General features: G+C 43.6%; 1 protein-coding gene and 1 long non-coding RNA gene across 7 annotated transcripts in view; one reads left to right on the top strand and one right to left on the bottom strand.

Annotated features, from left to right (window-relative positions):
• The window catches only part of ATP2B4 (ATPase plasma membrane Ca2+ transporting 4), a 104,571-nt gene that overhangs the window by 50,572 nt on the left and 33,542 nt on the right, over positions 1-20,457 (top strand). For 4 of the 6 annotated variants that reach the window (XM_037067188.1, XM_037067183.1, XM_037067184.1 and 1 more), the window contains exons 3-8: positions 12,996-13,193; positions 13,788-14,045; positions 14,528-14,653; positions 15,106-15,231; positions 16,388-16,423; positions 17,977-18,138. In XM_037067188.1, the coding sequence (XP_036923083.1) occupies positions 12,996-13,193; positions 13,788-14,045; positions 14,528-14,653; positions 15,106-15,231; positions 16,388-16,423; positions 17,977-18,138 (906 nt within the window). The remainder of the gene's footprint in view (positions 1-12,995; positions 13,194-13,787; positions 14,046-14,527; positions 14,654-15,105; positions 15,232-16,387; positions 16,424-17,976; positions 18,139-20,457) is intronic. The other 2 variants (XM_037067185.1, XM_037067187.1) reach the window with 1 other exon arrangement.
• LOC119001711 (uncharacterized) lies at positions 13,094-16,422 on the bottom strand. The gene is made up of 3 exons (XR_005069618.1): positions 15,266-16,422; positions 13,800-13,933; positions 13,094-13,175 (listed from the first exon to the last, which is right to left on the bottom strand). It is a non-coding gene; the product is annotated as an uncharacterized LOC119001711 (long non-coding RNA).

Genomic DNA, 20,457 nt, shown 5'->3' with positions numbered 1-20,457 from the left:
CTGCCTGTTTCTTTCAGCTAAATTTCTTTATTTGGCCACTCTTGTGGTAATATTGACCTTAAAGAGGACTGTTCCTATTAGGTTTTTACTGAGATAATGCACCCATTAGAATTTAGACAGGATTTTTCTTTTTCCCTTTCTATCCTGTTCTTGATCCCTTTGGTCAGTTGTTTCTCCCAGAAAGTGAAACTCAGGAGTGCTTATTTCTTCCCAAATTTTCAACTCCTTTGTCATAACTGCTGCTGCTTACTTTCTGGTTCCTAAAGAGTTTCTGTCCCTAAAGGACAACACATGTTCTACTTTAATCTGAACCTCAGATATCAAATGTTACAGATGTAGTTGATGCTCTCAGATTCTTCCCCAGTCGGATTTCAGACTGAGAGGTGAAAGCCTCCCCTCTGTTGCCACAGACCCTGGTCATGCCTAGATCACCGCACCTCCACCATTGGCACAGTTGTCCACTGCCATCCTCCTGCTTTGTAGATCACAAATACGTATCTTGATTTGTTTCAGTGTAAGACTTATCATGGTGCTGGTCCTTCAGCTGGGGAGTTAGGGTGTCAGAAAACAACTTTTCCTTGAGTGATTTTTAGCTCCCCAATGCCAACAATGACCTCCTCATGTGTGAAGGGTAGGAAAAGACACCAGTTGTGACACAGGAGTCTCTCCCCAGACATAGGCGATGCTGAGCTGCTTAGTTGGGCAGACCAAGAAAAGAGCATCAGCATCAGGCGCCCCACTGAGCTGATGCTAGAAAAAGCCAGTCTGTTCACAGAAGACCACACTGAGGTGCCTGCCAGCCTAGCATGGTTTTGGCACCTGTGGGAGGTTCCTGTAGGCTAATAATAAGAATAACGAAATTTACTTGGTGCTTGAATTCTGTTGGTTGGAAATCAAGAGGAGGTAAAATTGGAAAGATTAATTGCTAGAGTATGACCCTTCTCCTTTATTTTTTGTTGGCTGACAGCACTGAAGTATAGATTGACAATATTTTAAAACCATATCTACTAAGGAGCCTTAGAGAACTTGTAGTTCAGAACATTTCTGCCAAAAACATGTTTTTTTAAATTTTCTTTCAATTATAGTTTACATTCCATATTATTCTGTGTTGGTTTCAGGTGTACAGCAGTGTGGTTAGATAATCCAATGCTTTACAAACTGTTCCTCCTGGTATTTTCAGTACCCATCTGGCACTATATATAGTATTGCAATATTATTGACTATATTCCCTATGCTGTACTTCACATCCCCAGTACTTTTTTGTAACTACCCATTAGTACTTTTTAAGCCCTTCACCCAGTCTCCCAACCTATCCCCCACACTGGCAACTATCAGTTGGTTCTCTGTATCTATGAATCTGTTTCAGTTTTGTTCACTTGTTTTATTCTTTGGATTCCACCTATAAGTGAAATCATGATATTTATATTTTTCTGACAGACTTATTTCACTTAGCATAATACCCTCCACATCACTACAAACAGTAACATTTCATTCTTTTTTCTTGATGAACAATATTCCATTGTATATATGTACCACAGCTTTTTTGTTCACTCATCTGTTGATGGACACTTGGATTCTCTATCTTGACTAAGGTAAATAACACTGCAATGAACATAGGGGTCATATGTTCTTTCACATTACTGTTTGGGGTTTCTTGGGATATATGCCCAGAAGAGGAGTCCCTGGGTCATAAGGAAGTTCCATTTTTAAATTTTTGAGGAACCTCCATACTGTTTTTCATAGTGGCTGCATCAATCTTCATTCCAAACAATAATACACTAGGGTTCCCTTTTCTCCACGTCTTCGCCAACACTTGTTTTTTGTTAATTTAGTAGTGATAGCCACTATACAGGTGCAAGAGGTTATAGCATTGTGGTTTTCATTTGTGTTTCTCTGGTGATTAGTGACACTGAATATCTTTTCTTCTGTCTATTGGCAATCTCTATGCCCTTTTTGGAGAAGTGTCTATTCAGGTCCTCTGCTCCTTTTTTAATTGGATTGTTTGTTTGGTTTTGGTGTTGAGTTGTATGACTTCTTTACAAATTTTGGATATTGACCCCTTATTGGATGTATCATTGGGGGAATGTCTTCTTCCATCCTGTAGATCGTCTTTTCATTTTGATGGTTTTGTTGATGGTTTCCTTTGCTGTGCAAACTTTAGTTTGATGTAGTCCCATTTGTTTATTTTTTTATTTTGTTTCCCTTGCTTGAGGTGACATATTTATTTTGTTTCCCTTGCTTGAGGTGACATATCAGAAAAATATCACTAAGAGAAATGTCAAGGATTCTACTGCCTATGTTTTCTTCTAGTAGTATGTTTTCTTCTTTTATTATTTCAGATTTTACATTTAAATCTTTAATTCATTTTGAATTTATTGTATATGATGTGAGAAGGTGGTCTAGTTTCACTTTTTGCATTTATCTGTCCAGTTTTCCCAACACCGTTTATTGAATAGGTTGTCTTTTCCCCACTGTATGTTCTTGCATCCTCTGTCAAATATTAATTGACCATTGTAAGAGTGAGTTTATTTCTGGGCTCTCTATTCTGTTTCATTGATCATATGTCTGTTTTTATGCTAGTACCATGATGTTTTTTCATTACTGTAGCCTATAGTTTGATATCAGGTAGTGTAATACCTCAAACTTTGGTCTTCTATCTCAGGATTTCTGTGGCTATTTGGGGTCTTTTGTTGTTTCATATAAATTTTGGGGTTATTTTGTTCTAGTTCTTTGTAAACACCATTGGTATTTTGATAGGAATTGTGTTGAATCTATAGCTTTGAGTAATATGAACATCTTAATGTCCATATTAATTCTTCCTATCCATGAGCATAGGACATGCTTCCATTTACTTGTATCTTCTTCAGTTTCTTTCTTCAGTGTCTTATTATTTTCGGAGTATAGATCTTTACCTTGTTGGTTAAATTTATTCATAAGGGGTTTTTTTGAAACAATTGTAAATTGGATTATTTTCTTAGTTTTTGTTTCTAATAGTTTATTATTGGTGTATAAAGAATGCAATTGATATCTGAATATTTATTTTGTATCCTTCTACTTTACTGAATTCATTTACCAGAATGTTATTTTTTTGGTAGAATATTTAGGGTTCTCCATGTACAGTATCATGTCATCTGCAACTAATGACAGTTTTACTTCTTTTCCAATTTGGATTCCTTTTATTTCTTCTTCTTGTCTGATTGCTGTGGCTAGGACTTCCAATACTGTGCTGAATAAGAGTGGTGAAAGTAGACATCTCTTGTCTTGTTCTTGATCTTAGGGGAATCCATGTGTTTTTCCCCATTGAATATGATGCTTGCTGTAGATTTTTCATATGTGGCCTTTATGATGTTAAAGTATGTTCCTTTTATTCCCCATTTGGTGAGAGTTTTTTATTATAAATGGGTACTGGATTTTGTCAGATGCTTTTTCTACATCTGTTGATATGATACATGATTTTTTATTCTTCATTTTATTTATGTGATATATCATGTTAATTGATTTTCAGATATTATACCAACCTTGTATCCCAGGAATAAATACCATTTGATCATGATGTGTGATTTTTCTAATGTATTGCTGAATTTAGTTTGCTAATATTTCGTTGAGGTTTTTTGCATCTATGTTCAGGGATATGGGCCTATAATTCTTTTTCTTTGTAGTATCTTTATCTGGTTTTGAAATTAAGATAATGCTGGTCTTATAAAATGAGCTTGGGAGTCTTCCTTCCTCTTGAATTTTTTTGGAATAATTTCAGAAGGATAGATATTAGTTCATCTTTGAATGTTTGGTAAAATTCACGTGTAAAGCCATCCAGTCCAGGAGTTTTGTTCATTGGGAATTTTTTGATTACTACTTCGATTTCATTGGTTATAATCAATCTGTTCAGATTTTGTGTTTCTTCTTGATTTGGTTTTGAAAGATTGTATATTTCTAGGAATTTATCCAATTCTTTCAGATTGTCCAAGTTGTTGGCATGTCATTGTTCATAATATTTTTTTATAATCTTTTGTATTTCTGTGGTATCAGTTGTTACTTCTTTTTCCTAACATGGCTTTATTATTGCACACCTACACCATTCTAGAGGCATATGAGACTTAATTTTAATTCTTTTTTTCCCTCTGTCTCTCTCTCTCTCTTTGTGTTTTAACAGGCCAAAAGGTTTAAATTATTTGCCTAAACCCTTACCACAGTGTAGAACACAATGGACTATTTCATGTTTTCTGACTCATAGTCTTTTAATGCTCTGCTGCTCCACGCTAGACCAGCAACAGGAAATCTCAAAGCACGGATAATTTAAGCTTGTTTTATATTTGTCAACATAAGAACGTCCAAACCTGTAGAGAATTTTTATTAGAATTTACTTGAGCCATCCTGATCATGTGCCTAGAAGCAAGACCTCAGATGCTTTAAACAGAGAATGGCAGCTTTGTGGCTTCTTTTGTGTTTTGGAATTAAGGACGGGACATGAGGAAGATTGCATGAAGGTGAAAGAAAGAAAGACAGGGCAATGTCTGTGATTGGATTACAGAATGTATCAATTCTTCTTTCCCTGTAGAACTTTTGCATATTGGTCCTCAGCTGTGCTATCCTTTTTAGGAGAAAGAAAGATTTTTTTTTTTTAATTCACAAATTCTTTTTATTCTTAACTTTATATCTGCATGCATTTTTTTCTTTTTTTTATTTAATTCTTGTTCAAGTACAGTTTTCTGTCTTATATTCCCAGCCCTGCCCCCGCAGTGCTCCCCACCTCCCTCCCATTTCCGCCCCCCACCTTAGTTATTGTCTATGTGTCCTTTATACTTGTTCATGTGAGGAGAAAGAAAGATGTTTTATAAGGAGCAGCCAACAATAACGAGAAGGTCTATGCCCTGACCTGAAAGGGCAGAGAAGGGAAGCCTTAAGTAAAGAATAAATCATTATCTGTGAGCTTTGTTCAGAAATGTAAAAATGCTATTCTTGTTAAATTTGGATCTAGGAGAATGTTGATGGGAATTCTATTTCATGTTGCCTCTGTACCCTGCTCCTTCTTATCTCCTCTGCAGAGCTGTGGGTGTGACAGTCAGACACAGAGGGCTTTCAATGCCTTTACAGCCACATTCAGCAACAATTTAATATCTAGCAGGTGCTGAGGACACAATGGTGAACACAACAGGCATAGTTCTTCCTTCCATAGAGCTTAGGCTACAAGAAAATACACAGAAATTAATGCAATTTCTGAAATGTTGTCATAGTGCTATGGTAGGTGTTGTGAGAGCACCAAGTATGGGGACCTAGGCTGAAGGGATTGCAGCAGATGGGAGGACACTTGGGAGTTGGAGCTAAGAATCCTGTACCATCTGCTTGCCTTGGGAATCTCCTGTTTGGCTATACTCTATGAGAATTGTGGGGGGGAGAATAAACTTTCCTCTACCCTCATAGTTCTTCTGCCTGATCTGATAATGAAATAGACATGAGAAAGATTAGCTAGAGAAAACAGCCAAATCTAATACATACATATGTATGGAAACCCCACATGCATACTGTGTCTGGTACCCCGAATACATGAGAGAGTTAGAGACCCCACATGCAGGAGAGGTTCAGAGATAGAAAGGAGGATTGAGGTATGTGAGAGCTGGTGATGAGGAAATGCGCCTTGGGGGCTTCAAAGGGTCATTGCAGGATAATAAGAACAAATGTTTAGTAAGTAAAAGTTTGTTCTGCATATGAGTAGGTCAAAATGTTATCTCCCATAAGCTCTCATTTATGGAGGAGGCTCCTAGTTCAAGTTATTCTAGTAGTTAAAGGGAGGGGCAAAAGTTTCTCTTGAGCCTTAAGCGAAAATTGCCTTTAGCTCAGAACAATCCACATACTACAGAAGCACATCTTTGGGTCGCTTGTTCTGAACCCCATATAATTGCTACCACTTACTGAATGTTCCTGGCAGAAGGTGTGAGCATCTTTGCCTTGCATAGTCTCTGAGCATCTACTACGTTTGGGGAGCTGAGATTCTTTGGGGAATAAATGGCGGTAGGGGAAAGAATCTGCTTCAAGACAGTCAGCCCAAGTTACAATTTTGGTTCATTAACTGCAGGATTTAGGTTAATATCTCCTCCATCTTAAGATTTTTGAGGCTTAACTGTTACCATGTTTTCTGAAGTCAGCAGCACATTCTACCAAGAATTGTTCATTTTTCCACAAATTGGGACATACCGGAGTTGGGCTCTTCCTCACTGTGTCAGATTAAAATTTCTAATAGAATTGTGTAGTAGATTGAACATATAGCCCCAATAAATATTCATCTACAACACTACTATATTAGTACTTCTAACACTAATATTACTTACCTAGTAAGATAAGCAAGAAATAAAAATGTATGAAGTAATAGAAAAAGTCCTAGTATTTTTCCATGCATCAACAGATGGCTGCACACCCCCTACTAGAGACCACTGCTTTAGGAATGTTAGTGTTAATGGGGAATGTACAGGAACTGGACACGTGAATATGGGATGGAATGGATATGAGAAGATGGGCAGCTGGCTTCTTTGAGATGTTCCTCCCTATCTCTGGTTTAGAATATCCATTTCACGATCTCATCAGTTTTAGGTTAGAAGCACAGCAGAGCTTCCTCTCTTTCCTCATGCCCACTGCCCCATAGCCATCACCTTGAACCCTTGTCCCAGTTAGATTAAGATGCCAAATAAATTATCATAAAATCAATTTATGTGGGCATGACTGCAAAGATTAACAGTCTGCAGAGGTCACACTTTGGGCAGATACAGTAGCCCTCCTTCAGGATGTCAGAGAGAGTCCTGACCCATGTGGCTCATGGCTGAGCAGCAGGTTTGATCCTGATTGATGTTTCTCTCCCTCTTTTCCTCCTTCCCTTTCCCTCTCTCTAAAAAATAAATAACATAAAATTTAAAAAAAAAAAGATGTGAGAAGGACTCAAAAGAATGTCTTGGAAAGAGGGTCCGGGTGGAGGTGGACAGACCAGCTCAAACAGCCAGAAAGCAGCTATGCCATGATGTGAGTAGTTCAAGCAAGTCCAGTAGCTTCATAAAAGAAATATTTAGTACTTGGTAGAGGAGTAGGAAAGGTTTTCACAAAACCTAGGGGAAGCAGCATCCACAGCCATTTGGTAGATGATTGAGGAAAACGGGAGAGTAAAAGTGCCCTCCCCTTTGTCCCTCCTCCCCGTGCTGGGAGTACTCTGCCTGGTTTGAGTTACTGCCTCGGGAGGAATTAGGCCAACGGTGCATGACAGCTGTGGGCCTTCTCTTTGCTAGCCCAACCCCATGCTCTGTGAATCCTTTTCTACCCAGCCCCTCCTTGCCCAGAGCTGAACTTCTGGGTTAGCTGACATAATGCTATCAGGCAGGGGGCAGTGGTTAAATCATCCTGAACCTGAGCACCCCCCTGCTCTCCTCTTCCACCAGGCCTGGAAGCCTCAGTGTTGCATTCCTTTGGCAGCTCTGCAGAAACTGTTGAAACCTTTGTTTTGATTTGAACCTTCTTGCCATCTTACACTGAACCATCAGCTGCGGGAGGGGAGAAAGATGGCGTTCATTCCCTCTTTTACCCAGGCACCAGTGTAGACCCTGGAAGTGGGGCTCTCACTCGTTTTATTGAGCTTTGAGGTGTGAGCACTAGGGAGTGTGACCTGGATGGAAGCAAGAGCACACAGAATGGGAGAAGGTGGCTGAGTAAAGGGCCGAGGAGGGCCCTTTGGGGAACTCGCTCTTCTCTGTCACAGAGTTGGAGTGCTCAAAACAGGCATAGAGCAGGGGACCAGAGAAGTGAGGTGTTTCCTAAGGAAGTGCCCACCTCAGTGGGTGTTTTGGAAGAGAATGAGGGCACTCTTCTCTAAGCATGCTGTCCTTTTGCTATGACCTGGAGGAGATTGCTCTGTCTCTAGGGGCTGGAAGTCCACAGGATAGAGAACACATCCCCACCCTGTGGGTGTGTTAGTTGGAGAAGCTGAAAGTATGGAAACTTCTGGTTAGCCGCAGGATGGGCTGGCTAAAGCCTGTAGGGTTCTGTATAGATTTGAAGCTACTCTCCGTAGTCCCCTAATCTAGCTTTTAAGGTAAGGCTTGAAAGGTATTCCCATATCTATTCTTCTCATGTATTACAGAGGACTGCTTTCAGATCAACCCAAAGGAACCTCTCTCCCTTGTACTTTCTGTACAGGAGAAGATTCGGCTGTCTCCTTGGCAAGGTGTCATAACACAGACAGCTGGGAAGTCCCTCATGAGGCCCAGCCTAGCCCCACCCTATCTGAGGCTGACCTGGTTCTGATAAGGGTGCCTCTGCGAACAGTCCTGAGCCTCAGAGGGAGGCTGGCCCTGGCCCTGGCCCTTCCCTCCTGGAGCTGGGCCATGGAGGGCTGGGCTGCAGCTTCCCCTCCCTAGCCCCGGGTCCCAGCACAAGCTCACAGCACACACAGATTTTCCACTGCTGCTCATTCCATCTCCCACCAGCCTGGGCAGGGGCAGTGTCACTCCCCAGCATGGGGTTGGGGCGATGACTTCACAGCCTGACATTCTTGTCGCCTCTCCCAACTCGTGTTCAGTCTGACTCTTAGGGCCAGAAGCACTCCTGTTTGGGTGGAGCTTTCTCATGTTCTTGGGAACAAGGTTTCTTTTTCGTGATGTTATTTGTAGGAGAAACCTTTTCCCTGTGTTTCTAGGGTCCTCTTCCTGCCAAGTGTTCTTCCCTCTCCAAGAAGCTGTGTATTTGAGAAGCAACTGCAGAGATCAGGGACTTAAACCCTTTCTGGGCTGGACAAGTACAAATGTGCAATTACTTCTGCTGAAATAAGGCCCTGAGAACTTCTCAGGGGCAGGAAGAATTGGAATGGAAAGCCCAGAATCAGGGATTGGCCCGGATCCCAGGCCCACATGGCTTTCTATGCCATGCCACATGCCTGAGAGAGGATTCCCAGGGCTACTGTGCTAACAGCCCAACCTGCCCCTCCCTTCCATGGGGCATGCTGGGAACTGGGGCGGCCCCAAGGCTTCTTAAGGTAGCTATTGAAGAGCTTAAAATGACTTAAGGTGGAACAGACGGATGAGAGAAAAATGGCAAAAAGGAAGTAAGTGTGTGACTTAGAGGGCATCTAGGTAAGAGCAAGGCCTGACCTTTTTTTCCCCCATAATGTGTCTTGTTTCATTTGCTTGGGTTCAAAAAAGGCCAGAATGAACCTTTTATTGAATACAAAATTTATAGGTTGGACTCTGACAAACCTGATGTCACCATCCTTGAGTACAGAACTAATTCAGCCCAACTGTAACAGTGGGAACAGGGCTGATTGGCTTAGAGGTGCAGAGGAAAGCACCACATTGCCCGGTGGTGAAGAAAGTAGGGTGACCAGCCCTCCCTGTTTACCTGGAACTGGGGGGGAGGGCATTCTTGGGGGCAGGCTCAGGAGGCAGGAGTTTCATTGCTAAAACCTGGAAAGTCCCAGGTAAACCAAGACAAGTTAGTCACTCTAGAACGAAGCCTCAGCTGTGTGCAATTGCCTCTATCCCCCAGTCCGACCACGCACAGGTTGGCATCCAGCTGTTTCCCGTGGACAGTGGTATAGCCTCTGTCACATACTAGGCTTGAGTTGTTACCTAACCTCTCCAGGTCTTAGTTTGCTTATACCTAAAATGAGGTTAATCATAGCTACCACATGGGGTTTATAATGTTTGCATAAGAAGACACAAACATGCCTAGTGAAGTTTCTGGCACAAAATAATCAATTCAATGTTAGCAAACTTATTTACTACTCATTGATTCAGCTCATTTAACAAATTTGTATGCATACCATGTGCCAGGCACAGCTGTAGACCTAAAAAATAAAGACAAAAATTCTGCCCTGGTGGAGGGGGATAGACAAACAATAAATGAATATATTCTATTATATATAAGGATATAAGACCCTTGGAGGAAACAATTAAGCAGGGTGAGGGGAATGGGGAGCGCTGAAGCAGAGAAGGTATAATGTTAAATGCAATGGGCAGGGTAGGCTTCACTAAGAAGGTGACTTTTGTACAATAAAGATTAAATTAAAAAATAAATTTTAGAGATTACAACATTCATAAATCAAACACACACACACACACAAAAGAAGGTGACTTTTGTAGAGAGACCTGAAGGAGGTGAGAGAATGAACCCTACCTAGTGAAGACGAATCTGAGCAAAGAGAACAGGTGCCCCAAAATAGAAGCATGTCTAGTGCATTCAGAAACTGGCAGGAAGGCTAGCTTGGTTGGGATTATGGTGGCCAAGGGAAAAATTGTAGGAGTTGAGGACCGGGGGCACTGGGGACTCCAAAGGGGCCTTAGTAGCAATCATAAAGTCTTCAGTGTTCAGTTTCACTCCAAGTAAAAGCCACCAGAGGATTCTGAGTAGATAAGTGTCATGACTTGGGTTTGAAGAATATTATTCCAGCTACTCTGTTGAAGACAGTGAGAACGAGAAAACAAGGAGACCAGTTAGAAGACAGTTGTAACAATTCAGGCAAGAGATGATAGACCAGGGTGGTAGCAGCGGAAAAGGAAAAATGAGTCCTCACTAAATGGATATAGTGGATGAGAGAGAGAGAAAGGAGTCACAAAGATTATTAGAAGGGGTTAATATGAGAACGGAGAAGGGCAGGGCTACCTCAGATGAGTTCCTTTTAGCTACACTTTTGTTGTGGTGATAGTTGCTGTTGTGGTGGTTGTTGACCTTTGTTAAGCTATTGTGATGTTCCTTGTGATGATCTCTAATATCTGATGTCATGGTTTGCCTTCATAGTCATGAACTCTCACTCTTGTTAAGGAGGAAACCGCCTCTTCCCCCCTTTAGACTGTGAATCCTGCTTCTTTGAGGAACACCCTAAGTACATTGGCAAGTTATCAGAACTCCTATTCCCTCCAGCAAGCCTGGCCCTCCAGCACAGAAGTCCCCATTTGGCACAGCCTTGCTGTCTAGGGTCCCTAGGGAGAAAGAACCAGCAAGGCCCTGCCCCCTCGCAACTCTGCCTCCGCCTGCCTGGGGATCAGATGCCCTGCCCAGGAGTCAGGAACACTCCTTTCCCAGGCCCTTGCTCTCCTTTCCTGCTGGGAAGCTGACTTCTCAGAGTGATGGAGGCAGAAGCCTCTAGGAAGCTGCCCAACTTGCTTCTTTTCGTTTTTTTTTTTTTAAGATTTTATTTATTTATTTTTAGAGGGGAGGGGAGGGAGAAAGACAGGGAGAGAAACATCAATGTGAAACATCAGTGTGTGGTTGTCTCTTGCACACACCCCCTACTGGGGACCTGGCCAAAAACCCAGGCATATGCCCTGACTAGGAATTGAACCAGCAACCCTATGGGTCACAGGCTAGCACTTAATCCACTTAGCCACACCAGCCAGGGCATTTTTTTTAAAAAATAAAGAGAGACCATTATTTTTATTTTTAAGATTTTATTATTTTTTAGAGAGACAGGAAAGGAGAGACAGAGGGAGGGAAAGAAACATTGATATATAAGAGACATTGATCATCGATCAGTTGCCTTTCACATGCCTCCAACTGGGGACCTAGCCAACAACTCAGGCATGTGCCCTGACTGGGAGTCCAACTGGCAACCTTTCAGTTTGCAGGCATGCTCAGTTCACTAAGCCAGTCAGTCCACTGAGCTATACCAGACAGGTCTCAACTTGCTTCTGATGCTTTGGCCAAACCCTGCCCCCTGTGAGGAGCTCAGCTGTGTCACTCAGCTTGGGGCCAGTGTAGTACAGATGGGCACTAAGGGGCGTGAGGCTGGGGATCTGAACATCAGGCACCACTTCCCCCACCAGCTCTGTTTTTCATGAAGAAGGTTGCCCCACACTGCCTATAGGGAAACTATCAAACAGTGCAGCCAATAACTTCAAGTGCCAAGAAGGGGCTAATTTGCTGTTGTGTATAAATAACTTGAAAAAAGCACACCCTGGCTGGTGTGGCTCAGTGGATTGAGTGCTGGTCTGCAAATCAAAGGATCACCGGTTCAATTCCCAGTCAGGGCACATGCCTGGTGCCACCCATTGGTGTCTCTCTCTCTCTCTTTCTCCCTCCCTTCCCCTCTCTCTAAAAATAAATAAAATCTTTTTTAAAAATGACAGCAATTAAAATTTAGGATTTCCCTACTTCCCTTAAAGTGTAAACCCCTGGAACCCATGACTGTTCCCAGAAAGGTACTGGGAATATTTCTGTTTTGTCTCTGGGAACATGGCTAGAACATGTGTGCACACTCACGTGTGTTACTGGAAGCATGCTGATAAACAAGGACAGTGTACCATCCAACTTTGTGGCTCTGCCTTATTTTGTTCTCTTTTTATTCAACCTGAATAGTAGGACTTCTCAACTATGTAGCATTTCTCAAAATACATAGTACTTAATAGAATAGTAGTACCTCTTAGTAGTGTGTGTTTGCTCCTGTGTGTGTGGCAGAAAGTGAGGGCTGTGTACTCAAAGGGGGTGCTCAGAGTTGGCGCCTAAGAGTCCCTTTTCTGTTGATCTCCTAAAGCCACTGGAACTTGGAATCAGGATAATTGGTGGGGCCGTGTCTCCTCACCTTCTAGCATGACCTTGAGCAGATGGCTTGTTCTTTCTGGCCTTTGTGTGTGAGCCAGTGGGCAGACTCTCTTTTTAAATCATCACCAGCATTTCCATATTAATGAGAGAGAGAAGGACTGTGAGTCCTAGGAAGCATCTTACTGTTTGTGTTTTTAGAGCTGAAGCCTGGTGTGTACCCAGTGATCAATAGGTGAAGTTTTAGGTCTAGGTTAGGTTTTCCTGGAGACTAAGAAGAGTGGGTGGCCTCTGTGCCAACTTGTCCCAGTCTGCCCATTTTTAGACTAAAAGTTTCATACCCTCTGAGTCCTGGGCCACCCTACTGGATCTCATACTTAGGCAAATCAGGAAGCAGGGGGTCTTTTTTAAAGGGGTCTTTCCACTGCCTTCCTCTATCATTCTTCTCTTCCCCATTTTCTCACTCGTTCTTCCTACTCCTCTTTCCTTTTCAGGTCTATCTGGGAACCCAGCAGATCTGGAAAAACGTAAACAAGTGTTTGGAACGAACTTAATCCCCCCTAAAAAGCCCAAGACCTTCTTAGAATTAGTGTGGGAAGCCCTTCAAGATGTCACACTCATCATCCTGGAGATCGCAGCCATCATCTCCCTGGTTCTGTCCTTCTATCGGCCTCCTGGTGAAGAAAATGAACGTGAGTGTCTTGAACAGCCCAGCAGGACTCTGATCCTGGTTCTTTCCACAAGCACCAAAAAGCACTGTGTGGTAGAGGTTGACTTTATAGCAGGAAATTTTCCCCCATTACTCAGGGTGGGTTCTCTACAGGAAACCAACAAGTAGCTAAGGATGGATTCTTTTAATCCATTCTGATTCCAGGGTCTTTTTTCCCTTCCATCCATCAAATCCTTATTCAGAATGTCACGAATCCTTTATCCTCACCCAACCAACAAAATGCTGCTTCTCAAGGTGCCTAACACTAATATTAATGGCATTTGTGGATGTTGGGAATCATACGTTCTTTACATATGACTTGCCTACAGTTTGCATTGACATGTTCTGTGCTGTCTACCTATTTGCTCCTTTTGGGTTAACATAAATAATTACATGGTGATGAGATGATGCCCAATTCTGTTGTCCTCCAGTATTCTCGGAGGGTAGCTCTTTTACCCAAAAGTTTTATTTTTTACTATTCTTTTTCCCTGACTTGCCATTTTGGGGGGAATTGCAGAAGCACTACCCCCCAAGTTTATTGTCAGCAAAACCCCTTTCTTTCCTTTCTCTGGGCTAGAGTGTGGTCTACCTGTAAGTAGCCCAGAAGATGAAGGGGAGTCAGAAGCCGGCTGGATTGAGGGGGCAGCCATTCTATTCTCCGTGATCATCGTGGTGCTTGTGACAGCCTTCAATGATTGGAGCAAAGAGAAGCAGTTCCGAGGGCTGCAGAACCGTATTGAAAAGGAACAGAAATTCTCCGTTATTCGAAATGGTCACATCATCCAGCTCCCTGTGGCTGAAATAGTGGTTGGCGATATCGCCCAAATCAAATATGGTGAGAGCTCTGGGTTTCTCTTACACTTGCCACCCTCCGTATTTAAGGGCCAGGTTCTTTGGCTTAAGGGGGCTAAGAATTACTAAGGATCCAAAAAGATATGACCCCTAATTGTGTTAGCTTCTAGGTTAATGTTTAAAAAGGTGGTGTGAGGAAATTCAAAGAAAGAAATAACTGAAACCCTCCCAAAAGATTTTCAGACTTATGTGTCTTCACATTGAAAGTATATAATTAATATTCAGGCTATGGGATGCTGTCTGGGGGATCAGTAATTGCTTGAAATTATAAAATCTAAAAAGTAGTCTTGTTCCAAGTAGTCAGAGCTGAACTTGTCTTTCAAAGGCTCTCTAGCTATTCTGTGAGCCATTGCCTCTGGTTGTGTGTGCGGAGGGGGCGGTTTGAGATGGGGTTTGATGGTTTCCTCCTCCTCCAGGATCTTATCTCCCCTTTTTCCCTCTTGCCCATTCCCCTCTGTGCACTAGGTGACCTGCTGCCTGCAGATGGGGTCCTGATCCAGGGGAATGATCTCAAGATTGACGAGAGCTCTCTGACTGGGGAATCGGACCATGTCAAGAAGTCCCTGGAAAGAGACCCCATGTTGCTCTCAGGTATGGCTTTTGGTCACCTCATTTTTCATTCTGCCTCCTCCCACACAGCCAGGTCACAGAGACCTGATCCAGACTCTGCTCTCTCTTCCAGCCCTGCTGCATCTCCTTCCCCTGGGTTCAGCTGGCGAAATGGCATATTAGTGGGTTAAATACAATGATATAAGATAACCTGAAAGAAGTTCTTTATGAAGCAAGTGTTATAGGGGCCTTGGAAGGGCTCTGCTGGAAGGGGGTGGGTGGTGGGAGAAGAAGCTGTGCCCTAAAGTAAACACATTTATCTCCTTTCCCTGCAATTTACTTGTTCTATTTTAAATGGTCCTAGCTGTTGACCTTTTTCTTCTATCTGCTGAGTGTATCATTATCCATAAGGGGAGAAGGAAGCCTCTGTTTTACATCAGAGCATGGCAAGGTGTGAAAACTACACTCCTCCCGTCCTCTCCTTTGTTATACAGGGACCCATGTCATGGAAGGTTCTGGCCGGATGGTGGTGACTGCTGTGGGTGTCAACTCCCAGACTGGGATCATCTTTACCCTCTTGGGGGCCAGTGAAGGAGAAGAGGAGGAGAAGAAGAAGAAAGGTAAGGGGTATTTGGAGTGAGATTCTCTTCCCACCTGTCTCCGTGGACTGGGAAACCAGGGAGCAGATCTGGATGGAAGACTCAGCTGGATGAAGTGTGCACATATCCACACCCCTTGCCAAGATAAAGCTGACACCCTGGTTCTCCAGCATTCTCTGATAAAAACCAGACTCTGGCTCTAGACTCCCCAATCAAGTTGCATTTGAGCCTCCATCCCTGTGCCTATTGGTGGGTTGTAAAGAGGTGAGTTATAAAGTGAGCTGGCTAGGCGCTCGGGCCGCAAATGCCCTCTGTGCAGTCCTCCGATCCCATCCCTTTCTTCCTCAAACATGGTGGGGGGTGGGGCTGGGCCAAATGAACCACGAGGGTCAAGGGGAAACTGGCCAGGAGATGAAACTGGATTCCTGCTGAAACCATGGGCTATCAATGGAAGAGAGACCAGCTAGGAGAGTGAGCAAACGTGAAATCTACTGTGCAGTTAGTAGCTACTTGTGGAGCTAGTCCTGTCTTAGCCATTCACTTGTTCCTGAAGGAAGGAAAAAAACAGGAAGCAAATGAGAAAAAGACAGTAAAGCCAAATGTACAACTTCTGGTAAGCATTCCTTCTTTCTTTGAAGGAAAGAAGGACTCTACCACTCGGATGGAGGACCATCTTGGGCTGTTTAGTGCAGGGCAGTTTGTGAAAAGAAAACAACATACTCCCTCAGGAACTAGACTGTTCGTCTGTGCAGCTACCTGCAGGTGAATGAGAAAGAGGTTGGCCTGGTGCTGGCCAACTGACATGGAGACACCCTGCAGGACCTTTGCCATTAGGCAGAAATGGTTCAAACCTCTTCTTCCTAACCCCTACCCCATTTCTCCAGCTGAGGTATCTCAGGTCAGTGGCAGCCACGTTCTAGGAGAAGGCAGCTCAGGTGCGGATGTGCACTACCTGAATGAGTGTTTGCTCCATGTCCTGTGACTTCACAAGACACCCTAGTGAGTGAGGATGGATGTAAGCAGAGATGTGAGCCTGCTTCACATTCCCTTCCCCTGCAGCTCAGCCCCTTTGCTGTTGCCCTTTTGGGCTCTGAGCAGGACCAGCAAACTGGATATCTGATCTCTTAATAGTCACTTTGGGGTCTCCACCCCACTTTTTTCTTTCTTGTTCAAACAGGTAAAAAACAAGGAGTCCCTGAAAATCGCAACAAAGGTAACCTGTCCACCCACTCATTTACCATCTCTACCTGACTACACTCTAACCAGACTTTTCCAGGCCATCTGCCTTCTCCCTTTTCCTCGCCATAAATCTGTTAACTGCTGTTGTGGCCCAGATGCCTCATCCTGAGGAAGGTGCAGAGATTTGGGGGTGGTCTCAAGGTTCCAGTCCAAATCTAAGACAGGACAGCAGCACCCTCTGCTGTTGGCTCAAGCATCCTCTCAAGTCAGGGTTTTTCAGGAGTGTGTGGGATTGGTCTCTTCTTCCCAGGGTGCTGACCTCTTTCGTCTCATTGCCCTAGGCCAGATTTAAACACCAGTGGTCATCAGCTTCTGGGTTGGAAGACTTCAGGGTCCCCCGGTGGAGGGGGACCATTGGGGTAGGCAGTCCCTGCACCCTCCTCTTGCTAGCTTCCTCATCGGTGTTCTCTTGTGGTCTGGAATCCTTCTCTGCTCGTCTCGGGGGCTTGGAGAAAGACTTTTATCTGTGCCTCTCTTCTCACCTCTTCCTTTGTGCTCACCACAGTCTGTTCTTTTCCCCCGAACTGATGTGTGTTTCTCTTTTGGTGGTTGTGCCGACATCCCGTCCCTGTCTTGTTTGTGAGTCCAACAGCAGACACAGTACTGCAGGAAGGGCATCCTCAGCCGAGGGGCCAAGCTCCGCAGCAGTGAGGCTGGAGAGGGAAGGAACCTGAGAGAACTGCTGTCTGCAGACAGCTCCCAGATATTTGTTTTGTCTGTCACCCACATCATAGTAGTCTTGAAAAATAAAGTCGTCACATCAGAGAACCAGGGCTGCACAGAAATAATTCTTTATTTTAGGTCTCTTTAACTTCTTATAAAAAGAAAAATGGATTTATATGTCTGTCTTGTCCATTTTTCTCTTATTCCAGGGATCCCTCACAGCAGCTTCTTCCCTCACCCCCAGAAGACCAACTCCAGGTCCCACTCTGTACCTCCCTACCTTTGTCATGGGTTTCCATCCCCTGTTGTTCCACTGATGGAAGAAGGAACCAAAAAACACCCTGTGTTTGGGGTCTGTGTTTCTTCCCTGGCAGTCTATACATAGAAAGATAAACCTTTGAACAGAGCAGACTAGGACCATTTTGCTCCAGAAACATCAGCCAGCCTTCTCCTTCAGCCCATTTCTGTAATAAAGATTCACTATTGTAAGCACTAAATTCCAGGAAGGATGGTAATAGTGATTGGTATTAGTGTTGGTAATAGTGATTATGGCATGACTAATCCTCTCTGGAATAAACCTGTCTTGGGACTCTGAGATGGTACCAGGAAGCTGCACCATCTGAGGAAATCCATGCCTAGAAGCACCCTTGTTTTATCTCCAGTTGATAGAATATCATCCCATGGGCCCTAATAGAGGGTCGAAGGCAAGCACCTCATCTGGCATGGGGTGAGAGTGGTCAGGACTGATGTCAGTGTCCAAGGTGAATCCAGGAAGAAGATAGAAGTGTGTTTTGGTTTCCTCCTGCCCACTGCTCAGTACTACTACCTGCCTGCTCACCCATCCTATTTGTGTGTACACCCTAGCAAAGACTCAGGATGGAGTGGCCCTGGAAATCCAGCCACTCAACAGCCAGGAGGGAATCGACAATGAGGAAAAGGAGAAAAAGGTGGCCAAGCTACCCAAGAAGGAGAAGTCGGTGCTGCAGGGGAAGCTGACCCGCTTGGCTATTCAGATTGGGAAAGCTGGTGAGTAGGGTGGAGCCTTCTGGTTGTTGTGGTTATCAAGGCTGTCCCAGATTTCTTCCTCCACACCACCCAGGTCTGGCAGAGGAAGCTCACACTTCTTGGTAGCTAGTTCAGTCTAGGAGGCCAGTTCTTCTGCCTCTGCCACCCTTTAGCCACTCCCTAGACTTTCAGAGAGAAGTGTTTCCCCGTGTATAAGAGTTAAAGGCCATGAGGTCTTTTTCATCCAAACAAACGGGAAGTTAAGAGCTTATATCACAACATGGGAGATTTACATTACTAAGAAGGGAGATCTTACCTGTCACATGTATGGGCTTGTAAATTCCTTAAGGGTAGAGAAGACTGCTATTTTTTGGAGGTAGTTCCCTAGCAGAGTAGTAGCATCAGTCCAGGCACAGAGCTATAAATTCGAAATAAGGCCTGAGGGAAAAGGGAGACAATGACCATAGATGCTGTTTGCAGAAGAGAGGTCATTAAAGGCACTCATGTATCATGGGAGCAAGTGGCTTCTCCATCACTTGCCGCCACATCCTCTGTCCTCTGCGTTCTTTCAGTGGTGATGTGGGGTGAGGGGTTAGGAGGAGGGAACAAAAGGAAGATTGCTGGAGGCAGCAGACATATCCGTCTAGATACGTTCTTGTGCCACTATTTAATTATTGGGTTGGCCAAAAAGTTCATTTGTTTTTTTTCTAAAAGTGGCTCTAGTAGCACTTACAACAGATAAGCACTTTAACTTCATTCAAAACAATTTTGTTACATTGTATTATGACAGCTGTCATATCAAAGTGCATTTAAAAAACTTATCAAGATTGCTGAATTGTTATGTAGCCATTATAATATTAAAGATGGAAAAAATATGCGACATTTTTGGCATATTATGCTTTATTATTTCAAGAAAGGTAAAAAAACACAACTGAAACACAAAGGTTTCTGCGGTGTATGGAGAAGGTGCTGTGACTGGTCAAATGCGCCAAAAGTGGTTTGCGAAGTTTCGTGCCGGAGGTTCATCTGTGGACAGTGCTCCACTCCCGGGTAGTCAGTTGAAGTTGATAGTGATCAAATCAAGACAGTAATTGAGAACAGGCAATGTTATACCGCACAGGAGAGAGCCAACACTCTCAAAATATACAAACCAATAAAATTATTGGTAAAATGAAAAAATACATTTTTTTATTATGGAAAACACCATACAGGCTTTTTGGCTGACCCAGTACTTCCAGGCCCCACCCTCTGTTCCCTACAATCCTAGTCTAGCCCAATACATCTCTGTATAGAGTTCACCCGGAACCTTGTTAAAGCGCAGTGTCTGATTCAGGCGTTCTGGCGTAGGGCCTAAAAGCCTGCGTTTCTAACAAGCCCCAGGTGAGGCCAAAGCCGCTGACCCACTAAGCACCCACTGAGTAGCTAGAATTTGTGCTCTCCACTACCATAGCCACTAACTATATTTGGCTGTTTCTATTTAAAATTAAATACAGTTAAACATTCAGTTCTTCAGTTCAATAGAACAACATGTAACATGACATGTGGCTAGTGGCTACCATACTAGACAGTGTAAATAGAGACCATTTTAAGCCTCATAGAGAGTTGTTAAGACATCGTTCATCTAGCCTGTTCATTCGGTTCATTCTAATTTTGATGACTGTGAAATCTCATGAATATAAACTACACATGGATGAGATGAACTGCAGGTGTTCAGGTTATTGAGCCTGGCACACAGGTTTGAAACATGAAATAGATTCCACCTAGTCTCTCCTATTGTCCTCCTAATCCCTGCGTTGTTCTGTAGGAAGTACAAGCCTCCTGATGGCTTGTCTCCTCTGTTGTTTTATTTTACATTTCAAGCTAGGCCAGGACTAAGGTGAGGCAAATAAGGTGCCTTGTGCCACCCTGAAAGTGATGCTTCTTTCAGTTATGTACCCCAGGGACCTTGTTTGCCTCACCTTGCTCCTCAGGTCCCTGAGAAAAGTGAAGACCCAAACCAGACTGTGGTTTAAGGCAGGGCGCTTCACAGATATTGTGCCACAGATGTAGGTATCTCTGCCCAGGTACCAATCCCACAGCACTGGAGCCCCTAGACCAGTTGTTTACAGACCTTGAGAAGATTCTTCCATTTACCTTAGCATGTAGGTTGACCAGCTGGCCTAGTTTGCTAGGGACTTTATATAGATTTTAGAACTGAAAGTTTTAAGGGGGGTTCTTTTCCTCCTGAGTTCTCCCGCATGCCAGGAAACTGCTCAGTCTGCAAACCGGGATGGTTGGTCCCCCTACCAGCGTGCCATACGAAAAGCCTCTCTGTGCCTTCACTTCCTCAGAAAAGGGGCT

Source organism: Sturnira hondurensis, unplaced genomic scaffold (genome assembly GCF_014824575.4).
Source record: "Sturnira hondurensis isolate 20B ecotype Veracruz unplaced genomic scaffold, ASM1482457v3 Scaffold0017082, whole genome shotgun sequence".
Taxonomy (NCBI): Eukaryota; Metazoa; Chordata; class Mammalia; order Chiroptera; family Phyllostomidae; genus Sturnira; species Sturnira hondurensis.
The sequence above is the reverse complement of the archived record's forward strand: the minus strand, read 5'-3'. Positions and strand labels throughout refer to the sequence as shown.